Source organism: Coregonus lavaretus, assembly GCF_964263955.1.
Source record: "Coregonus lavaretus genome assembly, contig: HAP1_SCAFFOLD_1735, whole genome shotgun sequence".
Lineage (NCBI taxonomy): Eukaryota > Metazoa > Chordata > Actinopteri > Salmoniformes > Salmonidae > Coregonus > Coregonus lavaretus.
The window spans coordinates 76,466-96,362 of record NW_028164193.1 but is presented as its reverse complement, the minus strand read 5'-3'; the positions used below and the strand labels follow the sequence as shown (position 1 = coordinate 96,362).

The window sequence follows — 19,897 nt, the reverse complement described above, 5'->3', positions numbered from 1 at the left end:
TTACTCACCACTCTGTGTTCATTATATATATATATAGATATAGATATAGATAGATATAGATATAGATATAGATATAGATATAGAGAGAGAGAGAGAGAGAGAGAGAGAGAGAGAGAGAGAGAGAGAGAGAGAGAGAGAGAGAGAGAGAGAGAGAGAGAGAGAGAGAGAGAGAGAGAGAGAGAGAGAGAGACAAGGGATGTGATAAAGCCTGCCATCGGGAGTGCAATGGAGCAATTACTGCTGATTGTCAATTAGTCTCCGCTGGTAATTGGTTCATGATTCAAGCGACAGACGATTAATTAAAAAGGGGAAGAAAAAAAAAATGTCTCCCTCCCCCATCAGACGTTTTCTAAGAACAGCAGGTTTGATGGTGATGGGAAGACAATCCACAGCAAGCTCCAACTTTTATACCACCCGAGGTCTGTGTTGAAATCGGGCCCTCTGTAGACGAATACAGTAACACACACAAACCTAAAACAATACAACCCTTGAAAGTTTCCTGAGATGTTTTATTATTCAATGTGACACTGTAGTAGAGTCTTATGGGGAGGCTGTACTGTCCTCTATATGGGCATTGTAAGAAATGGTAACGTTACGTCTTAAAATGCAGATGTTTAGACCGCAAAACGGACATGGGCAAGGACTGAAAGAGACCACTCGCACTACAGACTCCCATCCAGTAGAGGGCATTCTATTTTGTCCTGTAATGACAACTACAGCGTGCTGGTAAGGCAGTTGTTAGGGCAGCCCGGATGGAGCAGCGGCTTCCTGGCGAGAGGCTCGTCGGGGTCCTGATACAGGGAGATCCAGCAGGGCTTGGATGGTCTGGGCGACCCGAGACAGACCCTCACCGTCCATGATCAGCTGGCAGGGACACAGGGTGTCCTGGGGTGGGGAAGAGGGACAGAAGTCACACACTGTACATGATCGTGCACATCTGATACCACAGAGCTAAATGACTTGTTAACTTGTAGTCAAACAACCATTATGGTCACACAATCACGATAGTTGCTTAAGGAGCAAAACCACACAAGACGTCCACCATACTACTTTAATATTTGTACACTGATGGCTACATCCACTGCATGCTCCAACCAGGACCACACTACATGAAACTACATGAAGTACCCATTTCTTTATCCACCACGGAATAAGAGGAGGGAGTGGAGACCATAGTCGGGAAAGGGAGAAAAGGTACTATTGGACTCTTTCAAAGTATTTTCTTGAATTCTCCCGTCCTCTCCTCCAATCTTTCTCTACTCGTCAGTGTAAAACCAAAGGACACACACTTCTCGCTCAACTTTTGAAGAGGCCAAGGCTCTTTCTCAATCCATCTGGGCCTCGATTCCTCTCTCTTCTCCTCTTCAAATCGTATTGGAGGAAAAAGGTCCAAAGCCCCTCCCCTCAGTCCAACGCATTTTGAGAAAGAGAGGACGCGAGGAATTCGAGGAGAGACTAATTGAAAAAGAGCCGAGAGCTCAGTGGAGTTTGAGGGCCAAACGTGATTAGTTGGATAAAATCTCAGTCAGTGGGTGGAGCTTGTGACCAGTGACACGTGAACGTCAAAGAAAATGATTGTAGGGAGGTAGGTAGACGGAGGTGATTAAAACACAGGTTGCAACGCAAAGTACCTGGTTCGATCTAATAAGGAAAACGCCAATTTGTGGAGGGCTTGAGAGAGGACAAGGAATCGAGGAAAGACTTGAGAGACCTGTAACGGATCCCACCTCTACTAACCACAGTCCAAACATGCAGGATGCAAATCATTACCTCTGCTGTGCGAGCTGCTGCGTGCGCCAAAACGTACCTTCTCCACTAGAGGGCGGCACACACATTACAGTCGAAACCTGGTATCCACATAGCATAGCAGAGTTTTAAGTGCAGGGCAGAATGCAACAGAAGCTCGACATGAATAATACAGTTACAAACTTTTAGCAGCAAAAGCAGACAACTTCAGAGCAGACGATGACACCGGAAATGGTTAAATTCCTTATTTAATAATTTCATTAGAGGAAAAAAAACTAAATTTTATATAAACTCCTTTGTCTCATTTAAATACATAGGTATTATATAAATATTACAAAATACAACAGTATTTCTGTTCAGTTAACATTTTAAACTAGAATTCAGTTCTAAAACAGTGAATATGGTGGTGGTTCCACCGTTTTTCTTTTTATAAAACAAATGTTGGTTTAAACATTATCGCAAATGCAATTCCAACAACGGCTATGACTATGTGGTTATGCGCCAAAAAATGCTGTAACAGACAAAGAGAGGAAATAGACATTTCTACATATCCCTTATGGACACAGGAGTAGGAGGAGGAGTTGTAACCACCAAAATGGCCGCTCTTCCTGCCCACTTCATACAACGTGAATAAGCTCTATCAATATGCATACTATCGCTGTCCTATGAAAAGTCCTGATTACAGTATTGGGATGACACCTCAGAGTAAGACACACCTCAAATACAAGGTGAAATGTTGCCTTCTATTTACACTGTGTGTGTGTGTGTGTGTGTGTGTGTGTGTGTGTGTGCGTTACACCTCCTCAGTATTTTTGACAAGGTGCCCCGCAGAGAGAAATAGTAATGGCGTCTTTTTGTAGGCACCAACTCTGCCATGGTTCGTTGAACAAAGCCTACGGGGAAAATGTAATGGAGCTTTTGTAGGTTTTTTTTTGGGATGAACGCCGAAAATAAAAGGTCTGTGGTAAACACAGGCTTAGGAGATCTTATACGTTTTTGTCCTATGAGATCATCTTCATCAGCTAACGTCACTTATATTATCTCACGGGGAAAAAAAACATTATTATTTTCAAAAACCCTATTCTCTCCTCATTCATTTTGCCCAAAAATGGAAAGGCTAAACAAATCCAAGCTCTATTAGCTTGGACTTCTAACAGATGTTTCACAGAGGACCCAGTAAGCTATGACATATCCTTATGCTGGAGAAAGCAGTGGCCTCAACAATGCACTAAAACGCAGCTTCCCATGAGCACCCACAGCAATATTGTACACAATAGGGCTGATGGGAAATGTAGTGACTAAACTGTAAGAGCAGATCACATGACAGTTAATTCAGACTTAAGTTAATTATCAGATTGATACACAAGCTAACCATTATCTTTATCTAAATGTTTATTTGTGGTCCCATTGAATGGCTAAAAACAGTAATCTGTCTCAATCAGGAAGCGAATTCACCCAATTGATTTCTGTTAGCTTTTATCTATGAGGCCAATGCTCTCTTTCTCCAAGCACTGCAACAAACAGAGAAAAAAAAGACTTAACAATCTTTAAAAAATAAATACGACAGAAAAATAATTTAATTCGTTGTTTACATTTTTACAAACATGAAGCATGTTAAGCCGGTCTAAAGTGACCAAACAAACAACAAACAGCAACAACAACAACAACAACAAGTTACCATAAATCATTACAAGGAAATGATTCTGTACCTTCCGTTTTTAGACATGAAAGCATTGCGGATAGCAGTCGGTGTAATGTAGTGTGTAGCAACACCGCCCCCTGGTGGTCACAGTCAGACACGGCAGGCAGAAACAAGTGTAAGGCGTTGGGTCAGTGAGTAGTATTACTGTCAAGTCAGTCATAACAGGCACTAGTGATTGGTCTCATTTTCCCAAAGTGGCTTCCATGAGAAAATGTCTCAATCCTTTCAGCAAATTTTTGAGTCTTAAGAGTCACAAAACGTCCTCTTATTTGATAGACATCGGGTCCTTCATCACCTCAAGGGTTACAACGGGTTCTCTGAGTAGTCAGACGTAGAGACATGCTGTGCATCAGAGGTTAAAGGCTAAGGGCAATAGGCTAAGGCAGTCTACATCTGCATTGCTCGCTGTTTGGGGGTTTTAGGCTGGGTTTCTGTATAAGCACTTTGTGACATCTGCTGATGTAAAAAAGGGATTTATAAATAAAATGTGATTGATTGATGGATGTAGGGGAAGCCCGTAAAAAAGTCAAGTGTTTCTGTATATCTATACTAGAACTGTAGTGTTTTCACTAAAATGTATTTCTCTGCTATTCATTCACATAGGTTGTCACGCAAGAAAGGTATTTACAAAAGGGTATTTCAGATTATATAAATATGGGCCTCGATATATGGGCCAGAGCCATACTCTAAACGTTAAAAGGACGCCAACTCAGTGATCCTTTTGTTATTTGGTTCCATGTCGTGCTCAGCCACACCAGCTGTTGTGCGTACCACACAGTGTGTACTATCATGCTGTGTACGTTTCGAGAGCAGCTGTGAGGTTGGAGGGGGGTAGCTGACAGTCCTTCCTGCGTTGTGAGCCCGTCTCTCACCCTGCATACCAGGACAGCAGCGCGCGTGTGTGTGTGTGTGTTTTGCACATGTGTATGCGTTTTTCAGGGAATTCACGGTGGATTATTTAAATCCGGGTTGTCTGTGAATGTTCGCATTAGGTGGTCAAATTCACGTCAGTGTCAGTCCGAGTACACACGCTCTCGTGCCATCTCTCTCTCTCTCTCACACACACACACACACACACACACACACACACACACCCTCCCTCAGTATCTATGTGACCAGGTGGTATTACAGTGTAGAACAGGCTCCTCAGTATCTATGTGACCAGGTGATAGTACAGTGTAGAACAGGGTCCTCAGTATCTATGTGACCAGGTGACGGTACAGTGTGTAGAGCAGGACCATGACCAGGATGTAGAAGACCAGGAAGCCCTCCGAGAGCAGTGAGGGGCAGGGGTTGTGGGGGGTCTCCCCCTCTACCTCACATTTCACGAGGGCCTCCACACAGCGCAGCACAGCAGGCAGCTTACAGAGAAACACGTCAGAGAACACACACACCTCCGTCTGATAAAGGGAGGGAGAGGGGGAGATGGAGAGGGGGAGATGGAGAGGGGGAGATGGAGAGGGAGAGGGGGAGATGGAGAGGGGGAGATGGAGAGGGGGAGATGGAGGGGGAGGGGGAGATGGAGAGGGGGAGATGGAGAGGGGGAGGGGGAGATGGAGAGGGGGAGATGGAGAGGGGGAGGGGGAGATGGAGAGGGGGAGATGGAGAGGGGGAGATGGAGAGGGGGAGATGGAGAGGGGGAGATGGAGAGGGAGAGATGGAGAGGGAGAGGGGGAGGGGGAGATGGAGAGGGGGAGGGGGAGATGGAGAGGGGGAGATGGAGAGGGGGAGATGGAGAGGGGGAGATGGAGAGGGGGAGATGGAGAGGGGGAGATGGAGAGGGAGAGATGGAGAGGGAGAGATGGAGATGACAGAGAAAACAGATGAACAAGAGGGGAAGATGACAGAAAGCAGAGATGAACGGAAGAGGGGAAGATGACAGAAAGCAGAGATGAACGGAAGAGGGGAAGATGACAAAAAGCAGAGATGAACGGAAGAGGGGAAGATGACAGAAAGCAGAGATGAACGGAAGAGGGGAAGATGACAGAAAGCAGAGATGAACGGAAGAGGGGAAGATGACAGAAAGCAGAGATGAACGGAAGAGGGGAAGATGACAGAAAGCAGAGATGAACGGAAGAGGGGAAGATGACAGAAAGCAGAGATGAACGGAAGATGACAGAAAACAGAGAGACACAAAGGCAAACAGAATTAGCTTCAAGCACAGAAGGACAATGCAACAAGTAGCTAACAAAAACTGTTTGTAAAGCATTACTGGATCATTTCAGAGCTGAGAAAAATACTACCATACGTGATTAAGGGGACGCCATGACATTTTTACATGTGATGAACCATAGAAAGAAGAAAAGCATCAAAGAGAAGTTGTTACCTCAGGGACCCCCAGCCTACGACAGGCAGAGATGAAGTTCTCCACGTTGAGACGACACTTGGCAGTGCTCAACTTTGGCTAAAGGGGCAGAGAGACCAACATCAGGCAGAGTCAACAACACAGTCCCAGTGTTAACAGACTCACAGTCACAGTGTTAACAGACTCACAGTCACAGTGTTAACAGACTCACAGTCACAGTGTTAACAGACTCACAGTCCCAGTGTTAACAGACTCACAGTCACAGTGTTAACAGACTCACAGTCACAACAGACTCACAGTCACAGTGTTAACAGACTCACAGTCACAGTGTTAACAGACTCACAGTCACAGCGTTAACAGACTCACAGTCACAACACACAGTCACAGTGTTAACAGACTCACAGTCACAGTGTTAACAGATTCACAGTCACAGTGTTAACAGACTCAGTCACAACACACAGTCCGTTTTAACAGACTCAGTCACAGTGTTAACAGACTCACAGTGTTAACAGACTCACAGTCACAACACACAGTCACAGTGTTAACAGACTCACAGTCACAGTGTTAACAGACTCACAGTCACAGTGTTAACAGACTCACAGTCACAGTGTTAACAGACTCACAGTCACAACACACAGTCACAGTGTTAACAGACTCACAGTCACAGTGTTAACAGACTCACAGTCACAACACACAGTCAGTGTTAACAGACTCACAGTCACAGTGTTAACAGACTCACAGTCACAACAGACTCACAGTCACAGTGTTAACAGACTCAAAGTCCCAGTGTTAACAGACTCACAGTCCCAGTGTTAACAGACTCACAGTCCCAGTGTTAACAGACTCACAGTCACAGTGTTAACAGACTCACAGTCACAGTGTTAACAGACTCACAGTCACAGTGTTAACAGACTCACAGTCACAGTGTTAACAGACTCACAGTCACAGTGTTAACAGACTCACAGTCACAACATACTCACAGTCACAACACACAGTCACAGTGTTAACAGACTCACAGTCACAGTGTTAACAGACTCACAGTCACAGCGTTAACAGACTCACAGTCACACCACACAGTCACAGTGTTAACAGACTCACAGTCACAGTGTTAACAGACTCACAGTCACAGTGTTAACAGACTCAGTCACAACACACAGTCCGTTTTAACAGACTCAGTCACAGTGTTAACAGACTCACAGTCACAACACACAGTCACAGTGTTAACAGACTCACAGTCACAGTGTTAACAGACTCACAGTCACAGCGTTAACAGACTCACAGTCACACCACACAGTCACAGTGTTAACAGACTCACAGTCACAGTGTTAACAGACTCACAGTCACAGTGTTAACAGACTCACAGTCACAACACACAGTCCGTTTTAACAGACTCAGTCACAGTGTTAACAGACTCACAGTGTTAACAGACTCACAGTCACAACACACAGTCACAGTGTTAACAGACTCACAGTCACAGTGTTAACAGACTCACAGTCACAACACACAGTCACAGTGTTAACAGACTCACAGTCAGTGTTAACAGACTCACAGTCACAACACACAGTCACAGTGTTAACAGACTCACAGTCACAGTGTTAACAGACTCACAGTCACAACACACAGTCAGTGTTAACAGACTCACAGTCACAGTGTTAACAGACTCAGTCACAACAGACTCACAGTCACAGTGTTAACAGACTCACAGTCACAACACACAGTCCCAGTGTTAACAGACTCACAGTCCCAGTGTTAACAGACTCACAGTCACAGTGTTAACAGACTCACAGTCACAGTGTTAACAGACTCACAGTCACAGTGTTAACAGACTCACAGTCACAGTGTTAACAGACTCACAGTCACAGTGTTAACAGACTCACAGTCACAACATACTCACAGTCACAACACACAGTCACAGTGTTAACAGACTCACAGTCACAGTGTTAACAGACTCACAGTCACAGCGTTAACAGACTCACAGTCACACCACACAGTCACAGTGTTAACAGACTCACAGTCACAGTGTTAACAGACTCACAGTCACAGTGTTAACAGACTCAGTCACAACACACAGTCCGTTTTAACAGACTCAGTCACAGTGTTAACAGACTCACAGTCACAACACACAGTCACAGTGTTAACAGACTCACAGTCACAGTGTTAACAGACTCACAGTCACAGCGTTAACAGACTCACAGTCACACCACACAGTCACAGTGTTAACAGACTCACAGTCACAGTGTTAACAGACTCACAGTCACAGTGTTAACAGACTCACAGTCACAACACACAGTCCGTTTTAACAGACTCAGTCACAGTGTTAACAGACTCACAGTGTTAACAGACTCACAGTCACAACACACAGTCACAGTGTTAACAGACTCACAGTCACAGTGTTAACAGACTCACAGTCACAACACACAGTCACAGTGTTAACAGACTCACAGTCAGTGTTAACAGACTCACAGTCACAACACACAGTCACAGTGTTAACAGACTCACAGTCACAGTGTTAACAGACTCAGTCACAACAGACTCACAGTCACAGTGTTAACAGACTCAAAGTCACAACACACAGTCACAGTGTTAACAGACTCACAGTCACAGTGTTAACAGACTCACAGTCACAACACACAGTCACAGTGTTAACAGACTCACAGTCACAGTGTTAACAGACTCACAGTCACAGCGTTAACAGACTCACAGTCACAACACACAGTCAGTGTTAACAGACTCACAGTCACAGTGTTAACAGACTCACAGTCACAGTGTTAACAGACACAGTCACAACACACAGTCCACAGTGTTAACAGACTCACAGTCACAGTGTTAACAGACTCAGTCACAACACAGTCAAAGTGTTAACAGACTCACAGTCACAGTGTTAGACTCACAGTCACAACACACAGTCACAGTGTTAACAGACTCAGTCACAGTGTTAACAGACTCACAACACACAGTCACAGTGTTAACAGACTCACAGTCACAGTGTTAACAGACTCACAGTCACAACACACAGTCAGTGTTAACAGACTCACAGTCACAGTGTTAACAGACTCACAGTCACAACAGACTCACAGTCACAACCCACAGACAGTGTTAACACCTCTTAAGGATCGGACCCTTTTTTTTCAATTTCCTCCTAAAATGACATACCCAAATCTAACTGCCTGTAGCTCAGGACCTGAAGCCAGGATATGCATATTCTTGATACCATTTGAAAGGAAACACTTTAAAGTTTGTGGAAATGTGAAATTAATGTAGGAGAATATAACACATTAGATCTGGTAAAAGATAATACAAACAAAAAAACATGCCTTTTCTGTCTTTTTTTTGTTCCATCTTTGAAATGCAAGAGGTCACAATATAATATTGCAGTTTAGGCGCAATTTAGATTTTGGCCACTAGATGGCAGCAGTGTGTGCAACGTTTCAGATTGATCCAGTGAAGCATTATTTTGTATAAATTCTGCCCAAATGTGCCGAATTGGTCAATTGATACATTTTCAAGTACATAACTATAGAGAACATACAAAAATGATATGGTAATAGAAAATGTAAGTTTACACACTCCCAGGAATGTCATACATGATGGATCATTAGCTTATACACTAACTTTCACACATCTAGATGGCCGTGGAGCCAGAGACAGCAGGGGTTCAAATTGTAGAACCCATTTCCTACATTTGAATATAAAAATTGATTTTATCAAACAAAACTGTTACATTTTATCTCTGGGACCCTTAGGATGACATTTCAGAGCAAGATTACTGAATGTAAGTACATCATTTACCTTCAGAGGTGAATGTATCAAACCAGTTGCCATGATAAGTTTTTTGTTGTGCACTCTCCTCAAACAATAGCATGGTATTATTTCGCTGTAATAGCTACTGTACATTGGAGAGTGCAGTTAGATTAACAATAATTTAAGCTTTCTGCCCATATAAGACATGTCTATGTCCCGGAAAGTTTGCTGTTACTTTCAACAGTCATGCTAATCACATTAGCGCACTTTAGCGCAAACATCCCGTATACGGGACACCGATCCCGTAGAGGTTAACACAGTCTCACAGACACAACACACAGACAGTGTTAACAGACTCAGACACAGAGTTAACACAGACTCACAGACACATCATCAAAACAAATACCATATTATTAACTTTTTGGTCAAATCAAGTCCCGGTCTACTCATTTATTGTAAACTGAGTCAAATTTTACAATAGATTTCTGTGATTGGCTTACCACTGCTGGGGAGGGAATGTGGATGATGGACACAGCGCGAGGCCGCATGTGATTGGCCAGCTGGCAGAGGACCGTTCCATTGGACAACGCCTCGCCTAGATCCTCTGGCAGGGTGGTCTTTAACCTCGACTCCAGAGTCTAACAGAGATGGACGGGGGACAGAGAGAGAGAGAGAGAGAGAGAGAGAGAGAGAGAGAGAGAGAGAGAGAGAGAGAGAGAGAGAGAGAGAGAGAGAGAGAGAGAGAGAGAGAGAGAGAGAGAGAGAGAGAGAGAGAGAGAGAGAGAGAGAGTGGAGGTAGAGAGAGAGATACAGAGAGATGGAGGTAGAGAGAGAGATACAGAGAGATGGAGGTAGAGAGAGATGGAGATGAGAGAGATACAGAGAGATGATGGGGGGGGGGTCTTAACTGACTTACCTAGTTAAATAAAGGTTAAATCAAAAAGTAATTAAATTAAAAGAGAAAGAACTGTGGAGGGAAGGAGACGATATAGAAATGAGGTAAACCATGCAATACCTTGCGTAGCTGTGCCACATCTGGCCTTTCCTCTCTCCGCAACACGGAGCGGCCTGCCTCCACCAGACTGTGTGTGGAGCCTGAGATGGAGACCTGGCTGTTGACGCTGCAGCGAGACGAGGTGCGGAACAGGAAGCTGTTGGGTTTCTGGCTCAGGCCTGGAGGAGACGACGCCTTGGGAGACGACGGACCGTCTGAAAAACACACACCTTTTGTTAACTAACATCGGAGTTGTCTGCACTAGGAGACAGGAGGTCGCAGGTGAGCTGTACTGGTGTGTTTACCTGATCGGCTAACAGAGCGCTGAACCGGTGCCACGTGAGACAATGACATCTGATCTGCACTCTGTTGAAGGGGGAGAGAGTCAATGACATTATTTACATCCGGTGTGGATTATACAGTCTGGGTACCAGTCTGTTTGTGCCATCATGCGCCCAGTTGGGCAAGAGCACAAACAGATCTGGGACCAGGCTATAGAAGGAGACAACAGATCTGGGACCAGGCTATAGAAGGAGACAACAGATCTGGGATCAGGCTATAGAAGGAGACAACAGATCTGGGACCAGGCTATAGAAGGAGACAACAGATCTGGGACCAGGCTATAGAAGGAGACAACAGATCTGGGACCAGGCTATAGAAGGAGACAACAGATCTGGGACCAGGCTATAGAAGGAGACAACAGATCTGGGACCAGGCTATAGAAGGAGACAACAGATCTGGGACCAGGCTATGAATTATACTGCTGATACTAAATAGTAACACAATACCCATCAAGACAAAAAGAAAGTCAAAAAAATAGAAGAGAGAGTGTACTCTGATGAAAGTATCAAGAGTTGACTGAGAGACTGACCGCACATCGCTGTCTGAGCCCGTTCTGGGACTGGCTGTTCTCTGGTGAGCCACCACTAGGGGGAGACAGAGCACATTCAGAGAGAAAATACACAAACCACAGGTCAGTCACTGTGCACACAGGTGCTACTAATAAAACATAACAGGGGCTGAGAGTAGAAGAAGTTCAGGAGAAAAAAAACCTTACAAAATATAATTATTGTCAAATTGACTGTGTCCATAAAATGTATATAGTAAGTATAAACTGGAAGTAGAGGCCTAAGCGTTGTTGTTCACTAGTTTACTCCAATTAGGGAAGGGATGGTGGGGTTGGAAAGTAGTAAAGGGGAATATATATATATTTTTTAAAGGATATGTATGTATGTATGTAAGTGTATGTATGTATGTATATGTATTTTTATCATAGGTACACTTCAACTGTGAGAGACGGAATCTAAAACAAAAATCCAGAAAATCACATTGTATGATTTTTAAGTAATTAATTTGCATTTTATTGCATGACATAAGTATTTGATCACCTACCAACCAGTAAGAATTCCGGCCCTCACAGACCTGTTAGTTTTTCTTTAAGAAGCCCTCCTGTTCTCCACTCATTACCTGTATTAACTGCACCTGTTTGAACTCGTTACCTGTATAAAAGACACCTGTCCACACACTCAATCAAACAGACTCCAACCTCTCCACAATGGCCAAGACCAGAGAGCTGTGTAAGGATATCAGGGATAAAATTGTAGACCTGCACAAGGCTGGGATGGGCTACAGGACAATAGGCAAGCAGCTTGGTGAGAAGGCAACAACTGTTGGCGCAATAATTAGAAAATGGAAGAAGTTCAAGATGACGGTCAATCACCCTCGGTCTGGGGCTCCATGCAAGATCTCACCTCGTGGGGCATCAATGATCATGAGGAAGGTGAGGGATCAGCCCAGAACTACACGGCAGGACCTGGTCAATGACCTGAAGAGAGCTGGGACCACAGTCTCAAAGAAAACCATTAGTAACACACTACGCCATCATGGATTAAAATCCTGCAGCGCACGCAAAGTCCCCCTGCTCAAGCCAGCGCATGTCCAGGCCCGTCTGAAGTTTGCCAATGACCATCTGGATGATCCAGAGGAGGAATGGGAGAAGGTCATGTGGTCTGATGAGACAAAAATAGAGCTTTTTGGTCTAAACTCCACTCGCCGTGTTTGGAGGAAGAAGAAGGATGAGTACAACCCCAAAAACACCATCCCAACCGTGAAGCATGGAGTTTCACGGTTTCCCAACCGTGAAACATCATTCTTTGGGGATGCTTTTCTGCAAAGGGGACAGGACGACTGCACCGTATTGAGGGGAGGATGGATGGGGCCATGTATCGCGAGATCTTGGCCAACAACCTCCTTCCCTCAGTAAGAGCATTGAAGATGGGTCGTGGCTGGATCTTCCAGCATGACAACGACCCGAAACACACAGCCAGGGTAACTAAGGAGTGGCTTCGTAAGAAGCATCTCAAGGTCCTGGAGTGGCCTAGCCAGTCTCCAGACCTGAACCCAATAGAAAATCTTTGGGAGGGAGCTGAAAGTCCGTATTGCCCAGCGACAGCCCCAAAACTTGAAGGATCTGGAGAAGGTCTGTATGGAGGAGTGGGCCAAAATCCCTGCTGCAGTGTGTGCAAACCTGGTCAAGACCTACAGGAAACGTATGATCTCTGTAATTGCAAACAAAGGTTTCTGTACCAAATATTAAGTTCTGCTTTTCTGATGTGTCAAATACTTATGTCATGCAATAAAATGCAAATTAATTACTTAAAAATCATACAATGTGATTTTCTGGATTTTTGTTTTAGATTCCGTCTCTCACAGTTGAAGTGTACCTATGATAAAAAATTACAGACCTCTACATGCTTTGTAAGTAGGAAAACCTGCAAAATCGGCAGTGTATCAAATACTTGTTCTCCCCACTGTATATGTATACATACACTGCTCAAAAAAATTAAGGGAACACTTAAACAACAATGTAACTCCAAGTCAATCACACTTCTGTGAAATAAAACTGTCCACTTAGGAAGCAACACTGATTGACAATATATTTCACATGCTGTTGTGCAAATGGAATAGACAACAGGTGGAAATTATAGGCAATTAGCAAGACACCCCCAATAAAGGACTGGTTTTGCAAGTGGTGACCACAGACCACTTCTCAGTTCCTATGCTTCCTGGCTGATGTTTTGGTCACTTTTGAATGCTGGCGGTGCTTTCACTCTAGTGGTAGCATGAGACGGAGTCTACAACCCACACAAGTGGCTCAGGTAGTGCAGCTCATCCAGGATGGCACATCATTGCGAGCTGTGGCAAGAAGGTTTGCTGTGTCTGTCAGCGTAGTGTCCAGAGCATGGAGGCGCTACCAGGAGACAAGCCAGTACATCAGGAGACGTGGAGGAGGCCGTAGGAGGGCAACAACCCAGCAGCAGGACTGCTACCTCCGCCTTTGTGCAAGGAGGAGCAGGAGGAGCACTGCCAGAGCCCTGCAAAATGACCTCCAGCAGGCCACAAATGTGCAAGTGTCTGCTCAAACGGTCAGAAACAGACTCCATGAGGGTGGTATGAGGGCCCGACGTCCACAGGTGGGGGTTGTGCTTACAGCCCAACACCGTGCAGGACGTTTGGCATTTGCCAGAGAACACCAAGATTGGCAAATTCGCCACTGGCGCCCTGTGCTCTTCACAGATGAAACCAGGTTCACACTGAGCACGTGACAGACGTGACAGAGTCTGGAGACGCCGTGGAGAACGTTCTGCTGCCTGCAACATCTTCCAGCATGACCGGTTTGGCAGTGGGTCAGTCATGGTGTGAGGTGGCATTTCTTTGGGGGGCCGCCCAGCCCTCCATGTGCTCGCCAGAGGTAGCCTGACTGCCATTAGGTACCGAGATGAGATCCTCAGACCCCTTGTGAGACCATATGCTGGTGCGGTTGGCCCTGGGTTCCTCCTAATGCAAGACAATGCTAGACCTCATGTGGCTGGAGTGTGTCAGCAGTTCCTGCAAGAGGAAGGCATTGATGCTATGGACTGGCCCGCCCGTTCCCCAGACCTGAATCCAATTGAGCACATCTGGGACATCATGTCTCGCTCCATCCACCAACGCCACGTTGCACCACAGACTGTCCAGGAGTTGGCGGATGCTTTAGTCCAGGTCTGGGAGGAGATCCCTCAGGAGACCATCCGCCACCTCATCAGGAGCATGCCCAGGCGTTGTAGGGAGGTCATACAGGCACGTGGAGGCCACACACACTACTGAGCCTCATTTTGACTTGTTTTAAGGACATTACATCAAAGTTGGATCAGCCTGTAGTGTGGTTTTCCACTTTAATTTTGAGGGTGACTCCAAATCCAGACCTCCATGGGTTGATACATTTGATTTCCATTGATAATTTTTGTGTGATTTTGTTGTCAGCACATTCAATTATGTAAAGAAAAAAGTATTTAATAAGATTATTTCATTCATTCAGATCTAGGATGTGTTATTTTAGTGTTCCCTTTATTTTTTTGAGCAGTGTATATATGTATAGAAACATGGGATACAGACAATGACATTGATAGAAGTTACAATCTATCTGCAATATTAAGCTGATCTACCCCCTAAATAAATAATAATATAATATGCCATTTAGCAGATGCTTTTATCCAAAGCGACTTACAGTCATGTGTGCATACATTTTTACATATGGGTGGTCCCGGGGATCGAACCCACTACCCTGGCGTTACAAGCGCCATGCTCTACCAATTGAGCTACAGAGGACCATAACAGGGGCTTTGAAAAAACAAAGACGTCTGCGCTTAGACAGGCAGACCAATACTGATATTTTCCCCCACTAATTGGTATTTTGACCAATCAGATCAGCTCTGAAAAATATCTGATGTGAAAAATGTGATTGGTCCAACGACCAATTAAAGGAAAAAATATTGGGCTGCCTGTCTAAATGCAGTCTACATTAACATTTCACACAACGCATGCCTCAATTCAGGCAGTAAAAGTGATTTCTCACTCCCTGGACTAGCTTGGTTCATGTAAGATTTAAGGTCTCTTACCTCGAGCTACTTCCTGTCTGTGACAGCGTCGCCACATGGCTTCCTGTTTTGGCCGTTGTAGTCTTCAGTAAACTGGAAGGAGAGGTTTAGAAATCAGATATGGAATGGAAAGGCGGTTGTTTCCATAGAAAGTTAAGTCTATAGCTGTGTACAACTGCCTTGTCGTTCACCATTTGAAGAAGTGAAATATCCACACAGCCAAAATAACCATAAGTCCTCTATCGCACAAGTTGACTAGCAGCTGGTTGTAAATAGATAAGTTGGCACAATGACCTTAAAAAAACATTTTAAATTGGGGTGGGATTTTATTTGTTATATATTTTTTGCACGAACTCTGTTGATTGTCCGGTTTAAAAAAAAAATCAAAAATGTGATCACAGCTTTTTAAAGTATATATGTTTGTGTCAGGCCTTAACAGCCAGCTTCCATTATAGAAAGGATCCCCCCCCTCTCCCTCTCCCTCCCCCCCCCCCCCCCCCTCCCCCCTCACCTGTTGTCTCTGGCCGTGTGGTCTCTCCGCTGATGGATCCTCTCTCTCTCCTGCCAGATGAGCAGGGTACCTGGTCTCCTCCTCTCCTCCAGGGTGGGACTGGAGGGGGACGGGTGTGACACACTGACACTGGACCTGGGAGAGGGAGAGAGAGGGGAGAAGGAGAGTGAAGGATATGGAGAAAGAGGGTGAGCATATAAAAGCACACTGACACTGGACCTGGGAGAGGGAGAGAGAGGGGAGAAGGAGAGTGAAGGATATGGAGAAAGAGGGTGAGCATATAAAAGCACAGTGAATGGGAGCAAAAGTCAAAAAAGGGAGTGATGACCGAACAAATATTGCGCGGTGTCATATTGCGCGGTGGTGTCATATTGTTATGCATCAACATAGCCTCCCATTCAGTTGAAAACTGGCCAACTGTTGCTGTTGGTTGTAGTGGCTTGATGTCACATCAACCCATAACCAGCGTTTCCTAAACTCGGTCCAGGGGACCCCAAGGGGTGCACGTTTTGGTTTTTGCCCTAACACTACACAGCTGATTCAACTCATCATCAATCTTTGATCGTTTGAATCAGCTGTGTAGTGCTAGAGCAAAAACCAAAACGTGCACCCCTTGGGGTGTCCAGGACCGAGTTTGGGAAACCCTGCCATAACCCTTCAATCCACTGATCTAACCACTGCAGCCAACCCAACAACCACAGGCAAACACATAGAAATGGGCGTGAGTAGTGGAGTACTCGAACGGACGACAAAACCCGATCTTTAACCAGAGATATTTTTTAAAAAATCAAATACTGTAAAACCATTTGTCGGATTTATTTCATAACTTGTCTAAATTTTAAAAAAAATGTATATTGAGATAGAGAGGGGTTAACTATCACATTGTAACTTCTATATTTAAAATGTCAAAATACTGTATAAAAATATATATTTTTCTCCCCCTCCCCAACAGGGTGCGTGTGTGTTCCCCCTGGTTGGGTCAGTCAGTGAGTGGTGTTAGTAATGGGAACCGCAGTCTGTTGACTTTTCCCAGCTCCTCAAACACTCCCTGAGAGGCTGACCTTGTAAAACAAGGCAGGGAGAGAGAGTGTGATCAAAAGAGTATCTGTCCTTTCCAATCTGAAAGGCTGACGGGCGGTTGCTGTGTATGAGACTGTGTACACATAGCCAGACAGTCAAACTGCTGAATCCGCAGTGAAACTGTTGCAGGAACAAGAGTCGAATATAATTGGCACTGACACACAAACACCACAATCACATACCCTTGTGGGTACATGGCTGAGAGTGAAGTTTCCTTGTGCAGTATCAATGCTGTGTGTGTGTGTGTGTGTGTGTGTGTGTGTGTGTGTGTGTGTGTGTGTGTGTGTGTGTGTGTGTGTCACAGGATGCTGCTGAGGGGAGGACAGCTCATAATAATGGCTGGAACGGAGCAAATGGAATGGCATCAAACACCATGGAAACCATGTGGTGAATGTATTTGACACCATTCCACTGATTTCGCTGCAGTCATTACCACGAGCCACCAACCTTGTGTGTGTGTGTGTGTGTGTGTGTGTGTGTGTGTGTGTGTGTGTGTGTGTGTGTGTGTGTCTCACCTGCTTCTAGAACAGTCTTGTGTTTGGGGAGGTGGTGAGGATTCCTTTGCATTCTCCTGAGAACAACACCATGTCGTCGTTAGATACACATCTACTCATCATAAAGACATGTATAACACATATAAGCATGAATAAAAGCCTTTATAAGCATTCATAAAAGGTGTTCCCCTAACCTGCGGGGGCGCTGTGGAGGGGGGAGTGGGACGATTCGTCCTGCAGTCTTCCTCCTCCTCGGTGACGCTGCGGTCTATGAAATGCACCTGCTCTGCCTCCCCATTCACTGTGAAAACCAAGAAAAGAGAGGGAGAGATGAGGAGGGGAGAGGAGAGGGGGAGGATGAAAGATATTACAGACAGTCAAATAACATTAGGGAATGTCTCGAAGGGTATTAAAATAGTGTAGCCTTTTTATTAGAAGAGGGAGAGGAGGATATGAACAAGATTTAGGAGAACAGAGCACTATCCGTCTCTGAAAATAAAATTCCTGTTTTGTTACAATAAGCATGTTCCTTTCCTCAGTGAGTGGGCTAATATTTAATTTGTTATGGTTTTGAAGGGTGTATCAATACTGTGAATCTTTATTAGGGGACTGAGGATATGAGTCACTAGATGACATCACAAGGAGACCAGTCAGAAATAAAACCCATAGATTTACTTTACTACTCTCCCCGGTGACTATGTTCTTGCCCTGGTTTCCCGGTTCTAGAGCTGGTCTCCCGGACACAGATTTCAATGGAGAATCTAATGCGTTTGAGTCCAGGAGTAGGCTAAATGTGTGTCTGAGAAGGCGGCCCGTAACGTCTGAGATGGTTGTAAGGGGTTAGCTGGAACCGAAAGCCTGTAGCTCTGCAGGACCTGGGTGTGTGACTTCCTGATGCTATAATGTGTGATGGGGTTTTAGTTCGAGCTCACTCCTCACCCGTGTCTGGGGTCTCTGTGAGGGAAGAGTCGTCCTCCACCTCTTCCTCCAGGTTCCTCTGGTCTCTGGTGAGCTCGGCCATGCGCAGGGACCGCTCCGAGAAGTCATCCGCAGACTGGACACACAGATAGAGAAGGAGAGAGCGGGACACGTACACTACCAGTCAAAAAGGTTTGGACACACCTACTCATTCAAGGCTTTTTGTTTATTTTCTACATTGTAGAATAATAGTGAAGACATCAAAACTATGACACAACACATATGGAATCATGTAGTAACCAAAAAAAGTGTTAAACAAATCAAAATATATTTTATATTTGAGATTCTTCAAATAGCCACCCTTTGCCTTGATGACAGCTTTGCACACTCTTGGCATTCTCTCAACCAGCTTTATGATGTAGTCACCTAGAATGCATTTCAATTAACAGGTGTGCCTTCTTAAAAGTTAATTTTTTGGAATTTATTTCCTTCTTAATGTGTTTGAGCCAATCAGTTGTGTTGTGACACGGTAGGGGGGGGTATACAGAAGATATCCCTATTTGGTAAAAGACCAAGTCCATATTATGGCAAGAACAGCTCAAATAAACAAAGAGAAACAACAGTCCATCATTACGTTAAGACATGAAGGTCAGTCAATACGCAACATTTCAAGAACTTTGAAAGTTTCTTCAAGTACAGTCGCAAAAACCATCAAGCGCTATGATGAAACTGGCTCTCATGAGGACCGACACAGGAATGGAAGACCCAGAGTTACCTCTGCTGCAGAGGATAAGTTCATTGGAGTTACCAGCCTCACAAATTGCAACACAAATAAATGCTTCAGAGTTCAAGTAACAGACACATCTCAACATCAACTGTTCAGAGGAGACTGCGTGAATCAGGCCTTCATGGTCGAACTGCTGCAAAGAAACCACCACTAAAGGACACCAATAAGAAGAAGAAACCTGCTTGGGCCAAGAAACACCAGCAATGGACATTAGACCGGTGGAAAACTGTCCTTTGGTCTGGAGTCCAAATTGGAGATTTTTGGTTCCAACCACCGTGTCTTTGTGAGATGCGGTGCGGGTGAACGGATGATCTGTGCATGTGTATTTCCCACCGTAAAGAATGGAGGAGGTGGTGTTATGGTGTGGGGGTGCTTTGCTGGTGACACTATCTGTGATTTATTTAGAAATCAAGGCACACTTAACCAGCATGGCTACCACGCCATCCCATCTGGTTTGGGCTTAGTGGGACTATCATTTGTTTTTCAACAGGACAATGACCCAACACACCTCCAGGCTGTGTAAGGGCTATTTTACCAAGAAAGAGAGTGATGGAGTGCTGCATCAGATGACCTGGCCTCCACAATCCCCCGACCTCAACCCAATTGAGATGCTTTGGGATGAGTCGGACCGCAGAGTGAAGGAAAAGCAGCCAACAAGTGCTCAGCATATGTGGGAACTCCTTCAAGACTGTTGTAAAAGCAT

The 19,897-nt window shown here is 44.9% G+C and overlaps 1 protein-coding gene across 2 annotated transcripts in view; it reads right to left on the bottom strand.

The window, feature by feature from the left end:
- Positions 1–489: 489 nt before the first annotated feature.
- Positions 490–19,897, bottom strand: part of LOC311117345 (leucine-rich repeat and calponin homology domain-containing protein 4-like) — a 60,932-nt gene continuing 41,524 nt past the window's right edge. The window contains exons 7-17 of one of the 2 annotated variants that reach the window (XM_084192304.1): positions 18,429–18,543; positions 17,684–17,790; positions 17,511–17,566; positions 15,916–16,050; positions 15,426–15,497; positions 11,360–11,414; positions 10,794–10,854; positions 10,510–10,703; positions 9,995–10,132; positions 5,775–5,852; positions 490–885 (exon numbers count right to left, since the gene is read on the bottom strand). In XM_084192304.1, the coding sequence (XP_084048430.1) occupies positions 739–885; positions 5,775–5,852; positions 9,995–10,132; positions 10,510–10,703; positions 10,794–10,854; positions 11,360–11,414; positions 15,426–15,497; positions 15,916–16,050; positions 17,511–17,566; positions 17,684–17,790; positions 18,429–18,543 (1,158 nt within the window). In that variant the 3' untranslated portion in view covers positions 490–738. Of the gene's footprint in view, positions 886–3,295; positions 4,849–5,774; positions 5,853–9,994; positions 10,133–10,509; positions 10,704–10,793; positions 10,855–11,359; positions 11,415–15,425; positions 15,498–15,915; positions 16,051–17,510; positions 17,567–17,683; positions 17,791–18,428; positions 18,544–19,897 lie in introns of those variants that run through there. The other variant, XM_084192303.1, reaches the window with a different exon arrangement.